Consider the following 12419-nt stretch of genomic DNA (forward strand, 5'->3'; position numbering starts at 1 on the left):
TTTATAATAAAAGCTAAATGTAATTTCACTATTTTAAAGTACAAATGAGAATTATCAGAGTTGTAATGTCAGTGAGATTCATTGGTAAGGTGTAAAAAAATAGAAAACATAAAATTTATTTATTAACCAAGAAATGCTGCAGTCATGCTTATGCATAAACTTTACATAAATTTTATAACATGAATTTCAACAAAATGTACTAATACTGAAGAACTTCTTTGTTTTTAACATGACAGCAAGTCATAACACATATGGACGTCTAACTCAAGCCATAGCTGGGAATAAGATCCTATTTATAAACACTTGCCTCCTTCCCAGTGACTTGGATTCCCATCCTCATTTTTTTCATGTACTTAATTGATTCTGACTCATATGTTTACATATGCCTTGTTCCTTAACCCTTAAACTGTCCAAACGTAGATCTATGTTCCCGTGCGTAGTGCTCCGACCTTTATTTTCTCCATTTGAAAGCATGTAAAAAAAATGTAGATCTATGTTCGGAGTGCTAAACATGTCAACGTAGATCTACGTTTGGACAGTTTAAGGGTTAATGACTTGAACTCCCACTCTCGCCTTCCTCAACCACTTTCACTTTGATTCTGATGCTTACAATTGCCTTCATCAATAATGATGACTTTCAACCTTGTCTTCCTTTATCCACTCCTTTGTCTAGCTGCAATCTTGATCTTTACACTTGCCTTCTTCCTTAGTTTCTTAGACCTTCATCTTTGTCTTGCTCATCCTCTTCATCTGAATCCGATTCTGATGGTGGTAAATCAATATCGTCTGCAAATACATACCAGGTAAAAGAAACTCAGTTAGTAGCTACTGGGTATACAGGTTAAAATTAAGTGATATGAATCAGAAGTTGTAAGATAGAAATTAAATCACCAAGGCAAAACAATATGTAATATTCTTTCAACAAACTAGCCGTATCCCACCGAGGCAGGGTGGCCCAAAAAGAAAAAATGAAAGTTTCTCTTCATAACTTTAATATGCACACAGGAGAAGGGGTTACTGGCCCCTTGCTCCCAGCATTTCAGTCGCCTCTTACGACATGCATGGCTTATGGAGGAAGAATTCTGTTCCGTTCCCCCATGGAGAATATGTAATATACGGTTCCATAATTCCTAAATATATACTACTGTACTGTATATGTAAGAGAGAGAGATAATATTTGTGTGAATTCATGCAATATGTGTAAAAGACTGAGGGTACTGTAATACAACAGAAGACAATTTAGATGACGTGATTTTGGCTTTTTATAATTTAGTTAAATGAAGTGGGATTACGTGTATCAGATCAACACAACAATGAAAATTTAAAAGTGCAGAAAGAAAAATTAAGTAGGCAACAATTATTAAGAAGTGGAAGTGGAACAGAATTCTTTCTCCATAAGCCATGCATGTTGTAAGAGGCAACTAAAATGCCGGGGGCAAGGGGCTAGTAACCCCTTCTCCTGTATATATTACTAAATGTAAAAGGAGAAACTTTTGTTTTTCCTTTTGGGCCACCCCGCCTCGGTGGGATATGGCCGGTGTGTTGAAAGAAAGAAATATATATATAAGAATAATTAAAATTAATAATAGATATCATTTAGGAAAAAGATATTATTTAGTATAAAGATATCATTTAGGAGAAAGACAAAAGCAAGAACGCTGAAGTGAATCCGAGATAAGAGAGACTGAATATTAAATGTTTTCTCACCTTTTATTCTCAGTGATTCTTCCTTCAGTTCCTCAAGGTATGCATTTTGCACCTGGACAACATCTGTACTGGTACTACATGCACTATACTTGTCCAGAAGCTCTGCATTGATTTTTATAAAAGTTTTACCCCATTTAAACTTGCTCAAATATAACTCGGCACCTTTCTTTTCCCCTGTAACATAAAACATTTGAGTGTTACTGTTCTGTTTCATAATCAACAGTTAGTTCATATGACAGTCTTAGCAATCTTATAATCAATTAACACCAGTTTAGAAAATATAAAATACAGATTGATGGCTTTACTTGATTCAGCCATATATATTCCTAAACACTATACAGTGGACCCCCGCATAACGATCACCTCCGAATGCGACCAATTATGTAAGTGTATTTATGTAAGTGCGTTTGTACGTGTATGTTTGGGGGTCTGAAATGGACTAATCTACTTCACAATATTCCTTATGGGAATAAATTCGGTCAGTACTGGCACCTGAACATACTTCTGGAGTGAAAAAATATCGTTAACCAGGGGTCCACTGTATTCGTATTACATGCAGTTTTATCACTACATTTAGAATGCGACTTGCAGGAACTTTTTTTTAAATTTATGCACTTAAACTAATTACCATTTTTCTGAGGCTGCAACAATATTTAGTGAATGTTCTTTTAACTGTCACTGTACCTCTCTACACATACATACTAGGCATTAATTATTAATTTATTAAGTGACTACATAAACAACCTCACCTTGGTGGCCATGTTGGGTGGCAGCTTGGTCTTGTCTAGATGGTCTACTGTTCCAGGCTGTCTTGGTGGGTGTAATTATTTAGAGAGAATGGATCAAAGTAGAATGATATGGAGAGCGTATAAATCTGTAGGGAAAGGAAGGCGGGGTAGGGGTCGTCCTCGAAAAGGTTGGAAGGGGTAAGGGAGGTTTTGTGGGCTAGGGGCTTGGACTTCCAGCAGGCTTGCATGAGCATGTTCGATAGGAGTGAATGGAGACGAATGGTATTTGGGATCTGACAATCTGTTGGAGTGTGAGTAGGGTAATATTTAGTGAAGGGATTCAGGGAAACCGGTTATTTTTATATAGCCGGACTCGAGTCCTGGAAATGGGAAATACATTGCCTGCACTCTAAAGGAGGGGTTCGAGATACTATCGGTTTGGAGGGATATGTTGTGTATCTTTATACGTATATGCTTCTAAACTGTTGTGTTCTGAGCACCTCTGCAAAAACAGTGATTATGTGTGAGTGAGGTGAAAGTGTTGAATGATGATGAAAGTATTTTCTTTTTGGGGATTTTCTTTCTTTTTGGGTCACCCTGCCTCGGAGGGAGATGGCGGACTTGTTAAAAATAAACAATTCTAGGAACTCTTACCACAAATATACATAGTGGCCGCAATAGCCTCTACACATGATAACTTGCATGGCCGGCCATAGTTAATTGGATTACATGCCACAAGATAAGGCAAGAGCCTTGGATGAGCTGCTTTCATCCTGTTGAAGGGAGTCTCTGACAACCTTGCCCATGAGCAATCCACTACAGCAATGCCATGTTGCAGGAGAATACTTGCATCCTCTGGTGAGATACACTGCAAAAAGTTATCAGTGATAGAAGCCTTTTTTTTGCTACTCTGCTCTGAACTTACAAGACAAATTAGTGGATTAGTGGTTATTTCATTTGTTCAGTTTCTGTTGCAAAGGTTTCATTACATAACTACCATGGGGCCTGAAGTAGACTGAATAGTCTAAAAACTAGGTCATTTGGATGGAATGCTATTTACAGTAGAGTAATTCATTATTAACCCGTAAATGGTCCAAACGTATATATACGTTTTTTCAACATTTGAAAGTATGTAAAAAAAGTAGATCTTCTTTTTGTTTTTCTACATCTGAAAATGTGTAAAAAAACTTTGATCTACTTTTTTTTTTTGTTATATTTGAAAATGTGTAAAAAAAACTTGGATCTACTTTTGTAGCACTACACATGTGAACATAGATCTGCTTGGACCGTTTACAGGTTAAGAACTAAATTATTTATTTGCAAAAAAAAATTTTATGTACATGGGTAAGGGATAATGTAGGCATTATAATGTATTAAAAAAGCCCATATTATGTTCAGTATTTCAGACAAAAATTTTTTTTATATGTATATTTAAACCTATTCTCAATTCAAATTATATCACATCACATTTCATATCCTGGAATTACATTCTAAGGAAAATCTGTGTGATCTGTTGCAGCTCTCCAGGAATTGTTACAGCTGAGAGTTAATATTTGTAATGAATGTTACGTATATAAACTATGCACACAGGTATCTGCATTGTCTAAAATGCTGTACATCCTATGGGCTTTCTGATTATTGTATATTTTGTAATTAAGTAGAAATAAATGCAGGATCCAAGGAAAGAAGAATGAATTTAAGAAGATTCAGTTGTGGAAGGATGTGAGGTGTTGTCCTTATTCACAAAGACTGATTATTCTAATGGCAGATTTTTTATTGAGTTGATTGGTTTTAGACAATCTGTGTTGCAGATTGCCAGGTACACAGACTATAGGTGAGGTAAAGGTAGATTAAAGTTCCAATGTAGAAAAATTTAATTACAGTATACACTTATATGAATAATTGAAAGAGCATATGTTTAGTGAGCGCCATGCTTAAAAATATTCAATTCTTACACTACAGGTGACTGACATGAAAACAAACTATATCTTACTTTCTTTCCAACTGGAGTAAGAACTAGCCCGCTAAATCTCTGGCCAAGTCTGAGGAGTTTAACCATGGCATGACGAGCCAGTTTCCTTCCAGAGCACTTCTTTGGGTCACAATGTTGCAGGTCCCACATGGCCACAGGGTAATTTATATTACACATTTCGTACCTGGACTGAATAATCATATCTATGAAGTAGTAAAGAGCTATATATGCATACATGCATTACAGTTTATATGTGTGTAAGAATTTATACATAAATATGCCTAACAGGGAAATGTACAAATGCTTACTTATGTAAGGTAAGTGAAGGTTAGAAATATATCTGTGCATATATGATACCACTGTATATAATACAGATACAGCTTTAACAAACACTGGTATGTGGTAAGAAGAGTTAGATTCAACATAAAGAAAGCTAAGAACAACAAGTCCTGAATGATAAAGGCATGTGAGAGATAAAAAAAAAAAGAGGCAAAAAAAAGAGTGAGAATTTTAGCATTAGAAAACAAGAGGATGCAAGATGGATGAGACATAAAGGATTCCATACTTAAAAAATTCTTGAAAGAAGGCAAAGTGACATTTGACAAGATCAAAGTAAAAAATGTAGAAATTAAATGAAAAAATTGCACTCACTTCCATTTTCTTAAATTTAAAACCTTGAGTTCTCCTCCTGAGCTCACCCTCTTCCTGCTCCAATAGCTCATTCTCCCACTAACTCCTTGGAAAAGATTACCTTCCTCATGACATCAATATGCTCTCTCTCTTATGCTCTTTAAAACCACTGCCCTCACTCACTACGAAAGCAAAAGACTCGGCAGACGATGCAACATCCCCACAATGAAAAGCAGGGGTGTCACTAGCACGTTAAGAGACCATACAATAAGTGTCAGGGGCCCAAGACTGTTCAACTGCCTCCCAGCATACATAAGGGGGATTACCAATAGACCCCTGGCTGTCTTCAAGCAGGCACTGGACAAGCACCTAAAGTCGGTACCTGACCAGCCAGGCTGTGGCTCGTATGCTGGATTGCATGCAGCCAGCAGCAACAGCCTGGTTGATCAGGCTCTGATCCACCATGAGGCCTGGTCACAGACCAGGCCGTGGGGGCGTTGACCCCCGGAACTCTCTCCAGGTAAACAATGCATGCCATACTTCATACCTACTGGATCACTACGACAAGGTCCTAAATGCACTAGAAGACAAAAAGAATGCAGATGTAATATATACAGACTTTGCAAAAGCCTTCGACAAGTGTGACCATGGCGTAATAGCGCACAAAATGCGCGCTAAAGGAATAACAGGAAAAGTCGGTCGATGGATCTATAATTTCCTCACTAACAGAACACAGAGAGTAGTCGTCAACAGAGTAAAGTCCGAGGCAGCTACGGTGAAAAGCTCTGTTCCACAAGGCACAGTACTAGCTCCCATCTTGTTCCTCATCCTCATATCCGACATAGACAAGGATGTCAGCCACAGCACCGTGTCTTCCTTTGCAGATGACACCCGAATCTGCATGACAGTGTCTTCCATTGCAGACACTGCAAGGCTCCAGGCGGACATCAACCAAATCTTTCAGTGGGCTGCAGAAAACAATATGAAGTTCAACGATGAGAAATTTCAATTACTCAGATATGGTAAACATGAGGAAATTAAATCTTCATCAGAGTACAAAACAAATTCTGGCCACAAAATAGAGCGAAACACCAACGTCAAAGACCTGGGAGTGATTATGTCGGAGGATCTCACCTTCAAGGACCATAACATTGTATCAATCGCATCTGCTAGAAAAATGACAGGATGGATAATGAGAACCTTCAAAACTAGGGAGGCCAAGCCCATGATGACACTCTTCAGGTCACTTGTTCTATCTAGGCTGGAATATTGCTGCACTCTAACAGCACCTTTCAAGGCAGGTGAAATTGCCGACCTAGAAAATGTACAGAGAACTTTCACGGTGCGCATAACGGAGATAAAACACCTCAATTACTGGGAGCGCTTGAGGTTTCTAAACCTGTATTCCCTGGAACGCAGGAGGGAGAGATACATGATTATATACACCTGGAAAATCCTAGAGGGACTAGTACCGAACTTGCACACGAAAATCACTCACTACGAAAGCAAAAGACTTGGCAGACGATGCACCATCCCCCCAATGAAAAGCAGGGGTGTCACTAGCACGTTAAGAGACCATACAATAAGTGTCAGGGGCCCGAGACTGTTCAACTGCCTCCCAGCACACATAAGGGGGATTACCAACAGACCCCTGGCAGTCTTCAAGCTGGCACTGGACAAGCACCTAAAGTCAGTTCCTGATCAGCCGGGCTGTGGCTCGTACGTTGGTTTGCGTGCAGCCAGCAGCAACAGCCTGGTTGATCAGGTGCTGATCCACCAGGAGGCCTGGTCACAGACCGGGCCGCGGGGGCGTTGACCCCCGAAACTCTCTCCAGGTAAACTCCAGGTACATTCCACCATACAGAATAAGCTTCATCTTATCTTGAGCAATTATATGTTTAGATTCCCTGTCACTGATTATGTTACAAATTCTGCTTGTCCCTCCTTCCCAAATTTATTCTGAACCAAAATCAGTTTCATTCAGAATATACAGCAGCATCTTTTGGAATCTGAAATACATGTACATATGATATTTTATACAACATAATATTTGATTTTTTTTTTTTTTTTTTTTTTTTTGGGGGGGGGGGATTAAAATTTTGAATAGAAGTAAAAATCTAAGTTTACAGTATTATATACTAAGAGGGATTCTCTAAAAGTAAAATGAATTATATAAAGTTTGTAACATTATAATAAACACTGACCTCACAATCACTGTTGTTCTCGTCATCATCCTCTTCATCTTCTATATTTTCTTCTACTTGTTTGCTATTTAAATGGGTGGTCTTGCTGAACTCACATTCATCACTTTCATCTGTAAACATATCATATTTACAGATACTGTACTGTACATTACCATAATTTTTTTTTTTTTTAACAAACCGGCCGTATCCCACCAAAGCAGGGTGACCCAAAAAGAAAAACTTAAGTTTTTCTTTTTAAATTTAGTAATTTGTACAGGAGAAGGGGTTACTAGCCCCTTGCTCCCGGCATTTTAGTCGCCTCTTACAACACGCATGGCTTACGGAGGAAGAATTCTGTTCCACTTTCCCATGGAGATAAGAGGAAATAAACAAGAACAAGAACTAGAAAGAAAATAGAAGAAAAGCCAGAGGAGTGTGTATATATATAAGCTTGTACATCTATGTGTAGTGTGACCTAAGTGTAAGAAGAAGTAGCAAGACGTACCTGAAATCTTGCATGTTTATGAGACAGAAAAAAGACACCAGCAATCCTACCATCATGTAAAACAAATACAGGCTTTCGTTGTACACTCACTTGCCAGGACGGTAGTACCTCCCTGGGTGGTTGCTGTCTACCAACCTACTACCTCATTACCATTAATGTTTCTCTAAAAGTGTAGTAGCCATAATTTCTGTATGTGGATCAATTAGCGTTGAATGGCAAGAGTGAGACAGCAGCAGGAAGGAAAGAAGAAGTGTTGAGGGTGAACCACAAGGGCATAAAGAAAGAGTCACATTCTCAAAACAAAAGATAGAATCTGTATTTAAGGAGGGACTGTCAGAGACCAGCCAGGAGCTGTGTCTCAACCCCTGCAACCACATTTAGGTGAGTAAAACCTCTAGTTAACAAAACCCCATTTAACGGATTCTGGAAATTACAAAAAAAAAAAAAAATGGCTGGATAAACGTTGGAATCATCAGACAACATGGAAAAAAAGTCTGTAATTCTGGATTTTGTCTGCAGAGATAGTGCCTAGTTGTCTTCCAAATTAATGAACCAAATCCAGCAATTTCAACATCTGTCTCGTATGGGCCAGTGTTTTCATTCAGGACCTGTCTGTTTTCATTGTTCCTTGAGCCATAGGCTGCCCATGGCAGCTTACTGTCTACAAAATTTACTATTATAGTGCTACAGATTACAATACCTGTATTCTTAGTGTCCTGTAATCAGTGTACCAAGTCTGTTGATTCAGAACTTGTCAGTTTATGTTATGATCGTGAAAAATTAATTTTATAATTCAGAATCTAGTGACAACTGATAAATAATGTACACCCCTTCCTACTATTAATCCATTATTTAGAAGCTTCACTGTGTATCTGGGTATTTAAGAGGTCAAAAATGAAGTGCATGTACTCTCTGTGAGGGACAATAAATTAATAAAAATATTGTACTTATCAGAACCTGACAATTTTTGCAGATTATAAGATGAACATGCGAGTCTGGTGTGACTAATATGCAGGCTTTAGGAGTAATTTCCCACAACCAGTAGCTGTGAAGGTTCATTGCAGGACAGGCTCAATTAAAACAGCTTGGTCACCAATTCAGAATAATGATGTTGCTAAAAATCTAAAAAAAATAAGAGCACAGTACAGAAGATGGAACGAAAGTTACTGAATTGCAGAATGCACATGAAGTCTTCGAGTTCACTGCTTTGAACACCAGCATGGCCAGAAACTGAACAAAAGATGATAATTTTGTGTCTGCTTATAATGTGATACTCATCCCAATACATTACCTGGTTTACCTGGAGAGAATTTCGGGGGTCAACGCCCCTATGGCTTGGTCTGAGACCAGGCCTCATGGTGGAATCAGGGTCTGATCAACAAGGCTGTTACTGCTGGCCACATGCAAACTGACGTACGTACCACAGCCTTGTTGGTCAGGTACTGACTTTAGGTGCCTGTCCAGTGCCTTCTTGAAGACATAAATAACATAAATAGCTTTTTTTTTTAATGATACCTTTAATTTCAAGTTTTTGCAGAGCTTCATCTTCCAGTACCTCACTAAAACTCGCTGCTGCCGAATCAGCATTTGCTTCAAATCTTTCCCGTCGCCCCATTTGCTGCTGACAGCTTCCTTGACTCCCTTTTCCAGCGTGAGCTTTTCCTCTTCCGCTCTTTCGCATCTGTCGACCACCATGTCGATTCATCCTGGAAACACATAAAAATTTAATTTTTATTTTCAACAACTATATCAATGGTAAACATAAAAATAACAATTGGTTCTAATCGAAGGCAATGGGTGGAGGGTGATATGAACCTTATTATGGGTGGATGAGGATCATATTTGTGGTGTTGTGGGTGGAGGTTATGGTCATTATTGTGGGTGGAGGATGAAATGAACTTTACTGTGGGTGGAGGATGAAATGACTCTTATTGTGGGTGGATGATAGTGGGGGTCTATCTGTGGGTGGTGGGAATAGGGAGCTTCACTGTGGGTGGTGGGAATAGGGAGCTTCACTGTGGGTGGTGGGAATAGGGAGCTTCACTGTGGGTGGTGGGAATAGGGAGCTTCACTGTGGGTGGTGGGAATAGGGAGCTTCACTGTGGGTGGTGGGAATAGGGAGCTTCACTGTGGGTAGAAGAATGGGAATCTCATGATATCCAGGTAAAAAAAAAAAATAAAAGCACAGTGTAGGTAAGGTAAAGTATTAGAACAAAGAAACTGAAGTATAGTTTTATTATACCAGTACGAACTGCACAGAACCTACATACTGCAACTGACTGATGAAAGTTGGACATAATCTAATCTAACTTAAACTAACCTATCCTAATCTAATTTAAACTAACCTAACCTAAAAATTTTTGTTATAATCCTTAACTTTAGCCATACTTTAACTTTATTATGGATTTTTTACTTGTCACCTACACTAGTAAGTGTATATCTGTGTATATACACTGAGGAAGAATATGAATATACACTGAGGTATATTGTGTATATCAGATAAGTGTATCAATATATATATAGCAATATGTGTGTATCTCATTGTATATACACTGAGAGTTTGTGTGATTTTTTTGGATATTAATGTGTTCTTCATGTTGAAGTATGAGTCAACTGCAGCCATAATAACCTATGTAATAATCACATTTAAATCTAACAAACTATAATAACCATTATTCAGGAAAATTACAAATAATTTTACAACCAATGGCTTTACAAGTTTATATAATAATGGTTTAGAGCAACAGTAAGGTGATGAATAAGACATTAATACAACATCTGATTATCTTTTTTTTCTTTTTGTGGTGGGTAATTTACACATATGTTACAATGATGATAATTGCACTTATGTGTATCTGTACCTAAATAAACTTAGTTTATTTAAGTATAAACTAAGTTTATTTAGGTACAGGTACACACCAACAGATAAACACAAATTACCATACATAGTAACATGTGTAGATACCTATGTATGATAATTATACTTATGTGTACCTGTGCCTAAATATTATTATTATTATTAAAGATTCGCCGGTATTCTCCCGGCCCGGGCCTTTTCCAAGTGGTGGCCCGGCCTTGGCTCCCTCTTTAGGGAGTGTCTGAGACCGAAGTCTCCCATGGGAGGAGGCACAAGTACCTCCTCATCTTTGGGACCAACTGTCCCCAGGCCTAGCCACAAGCTAGGCCTCTGGTCTGTCATCCCCGCCCCAAGGGGGCTAATGGGAATGACAGTCTTGTGAGCTGTAAGCTCGGGCTCAGGCACCTACCCTACCCTAGAAGGGTTAGGCATGGTGTTGATTGTGCCTAAATAAATTAAATTTACTTACATACCTACACCTTATTTTCTGAATTACGTGTAAGCCATACTTTGTTGAAATAAAATTGATAATTTAACATTGGAAATAAGTCACTTTGTCAGACCTATTTTTTTTTTTGGGGGGGGGGGGGTAATTTCCACATCTGTTATTATGTATGATAATTTTTGTAGGTGTATTTATGTGTACCTGTACCAATATATACTTAAAAGTCCCACCTGAGTGACCGTCCTCTCAGCTGGTGTCAGTCAGCTGGTGGTGTTTACACGGCTAAAATTTACCATTAAGGTCGCACGTGTTCTCTATTTACCACAAGAAATTCCAGGGAGAAGTTACCTTGATGTTGCTGGAAGTCTCTTGATCCCAGGGATTGGAGCTACTCTTCCTTTCCTCGGATCAAAATTGTTTCCCAATTACCAGAGACAGCATTACCCTGCAAATGATTATACTGAATACAATATAAATACAAAAAAATGAAATATACTATAAAAACATTGAAATATTCAATAAGAAATTAAAGATAAAGTATATTATAAAAACACTAAACTATTCTATAAAAAACATTAAATATACTAAAAAATATTAAAGTATACTTAAAAAACATTGAAACACTATAAAAACATTGAAATATACTAAAAGCATTAAATATACTATTAAAATATAATATAAAACATTACAATACACCATCAATGCACAGATATAAAAACGGAATGTAAACAAAGATGCATGGAATGTAAACAAAGATGCATGGAACGTAAACAAAGATGCATGGAACGTAAACAAAGATGCATGGAACGTAAACAAAGATGCATGAAATGTAAACAAAGATGCATGGAACGTAAACAAAGATGCATGGAACGTAAACAAAGATGCATGGAACGTAAACAAAGATGCATGGAACGTAAACAAAGATGCATGGAACGTAAACAAAGATGCATGGAACGTAAACAAAGATGCATGGAATGTAAACAAAGATGCATGGAACGTAAACAAAGATGCATGGAACGTAAACAAAGATGATAAATTAGACACATGTGCAACTCTTGGGTATCTTTATTGAGGAACGTTTCGCCACACAGTGGCTTCATCAGTCTATACCAAGGAGAATCTTGAAGAACAGGAGGAGAATGAGGTAATCAGTCCCTCAACCTTGAGTCGATGTGGTAAGTCCATCAATCTTGAATAGAATACGGCATATGGGCGGCGAAGGAGCTTATAAACCGTAGGCAGGAGAGGTTAGCAGAGGTAGGTGGTGTCACATTTGTTCAATGTGGAAGTAGGTTGTGCCCAAGGGTTAGGCAAGCGAAGAATTCCCAAGTATTAAGATTCCAAGAAGTTGCAGTGTCTGACAGGATTGTAGATGAATGGTTCAGAGAACCA

General features: G+C 38.1%; 1 protein-coding gene across 3 annotated transcripts; it reads right to left on the minus strand.

The window, feature by feature from the left end:
* Positions 1 to 106: 106 nt before the first annotated feature.
* Positions 107 to 12419, minus strand: LOC128695409 (18S rRNA aminocarboxypropyltransferase). 3 transcript variants are annotated; one of them, XM_070095586.1, is made up of 8 exons: positions 12138 to 12419; positions 11376 to 11472; positions 9241 to 9431; positions 7242 to 7351; positions 4429 to 4596; positions 3090 to 3303; positions 1708 to 1881; positions 107 to 786 (listed from the first exon to the last, which is right to left on the minus strand). In XM_070095586.1, the coding sequence occupies exons 3-8, from the start codon at positions 9428 to 9430 to the stop codon at positions 707 to 709; spliced, it is 936 nt and encodes a 311-aa protein (XP_069951687.1). In that variant the 5' UTR covers position 9431; positions 11376 to 11472; positions 12138 to 12419; the 3' UTR covers positions 107 to 706. The 3 variants fall into 3 exon arrangements, with proteins under 3 accessions (XP_069951687.1, XP_069951686.1, XP_053641959.2); XM_070095585.1 differs by lacking the exon at positions 12138 to 12419 and having other exon boundaries at positions 11258 to 11389; XM_053785984.2 differs by lacking the exons at positions 11376 to 11472; positions 12138 to 12419 and adding an exon at positions 10720 to 10976.

Source organism: Cherax quadricarinatus, chromosome 50 (assembly GCF_038502225.1).
Source record: "Cherax quadricarinatus isolate ZL_2023a chromosome 50, ASM3850222v1, whole genome shotgun sequence".
Taxonomy (NCBI): Eukaryota; Metazoa; Arthropoda; class Malacostraca; order Decapoda; family Parastacidae; genus Cherax; species Cherax quadricarinatus.

Coding starts and splice junctions, on each gene's coding strand:
- LOC128695409 (XM_070095586.1), bottom strand. CDS start 9,430: ATGAATCGACATGGTGGTCGACAGATGCGAAAGAGCGGAAGAGGAAAA. Junction 3,304..4,428: donor TTACTCCAGTTGGAAAGAAA/GTAAGATATAGT, acceptor AACTTTTTGCAG/TGTATCTCACCAGAGGATGC. Junction 1,882..3,089: donor GGCCACTATGTATATTTGTG/GTAAGAGTTCCT, acceptor TTTATGTTACAG/GGGAAAAGAAAGGTGCCGAG.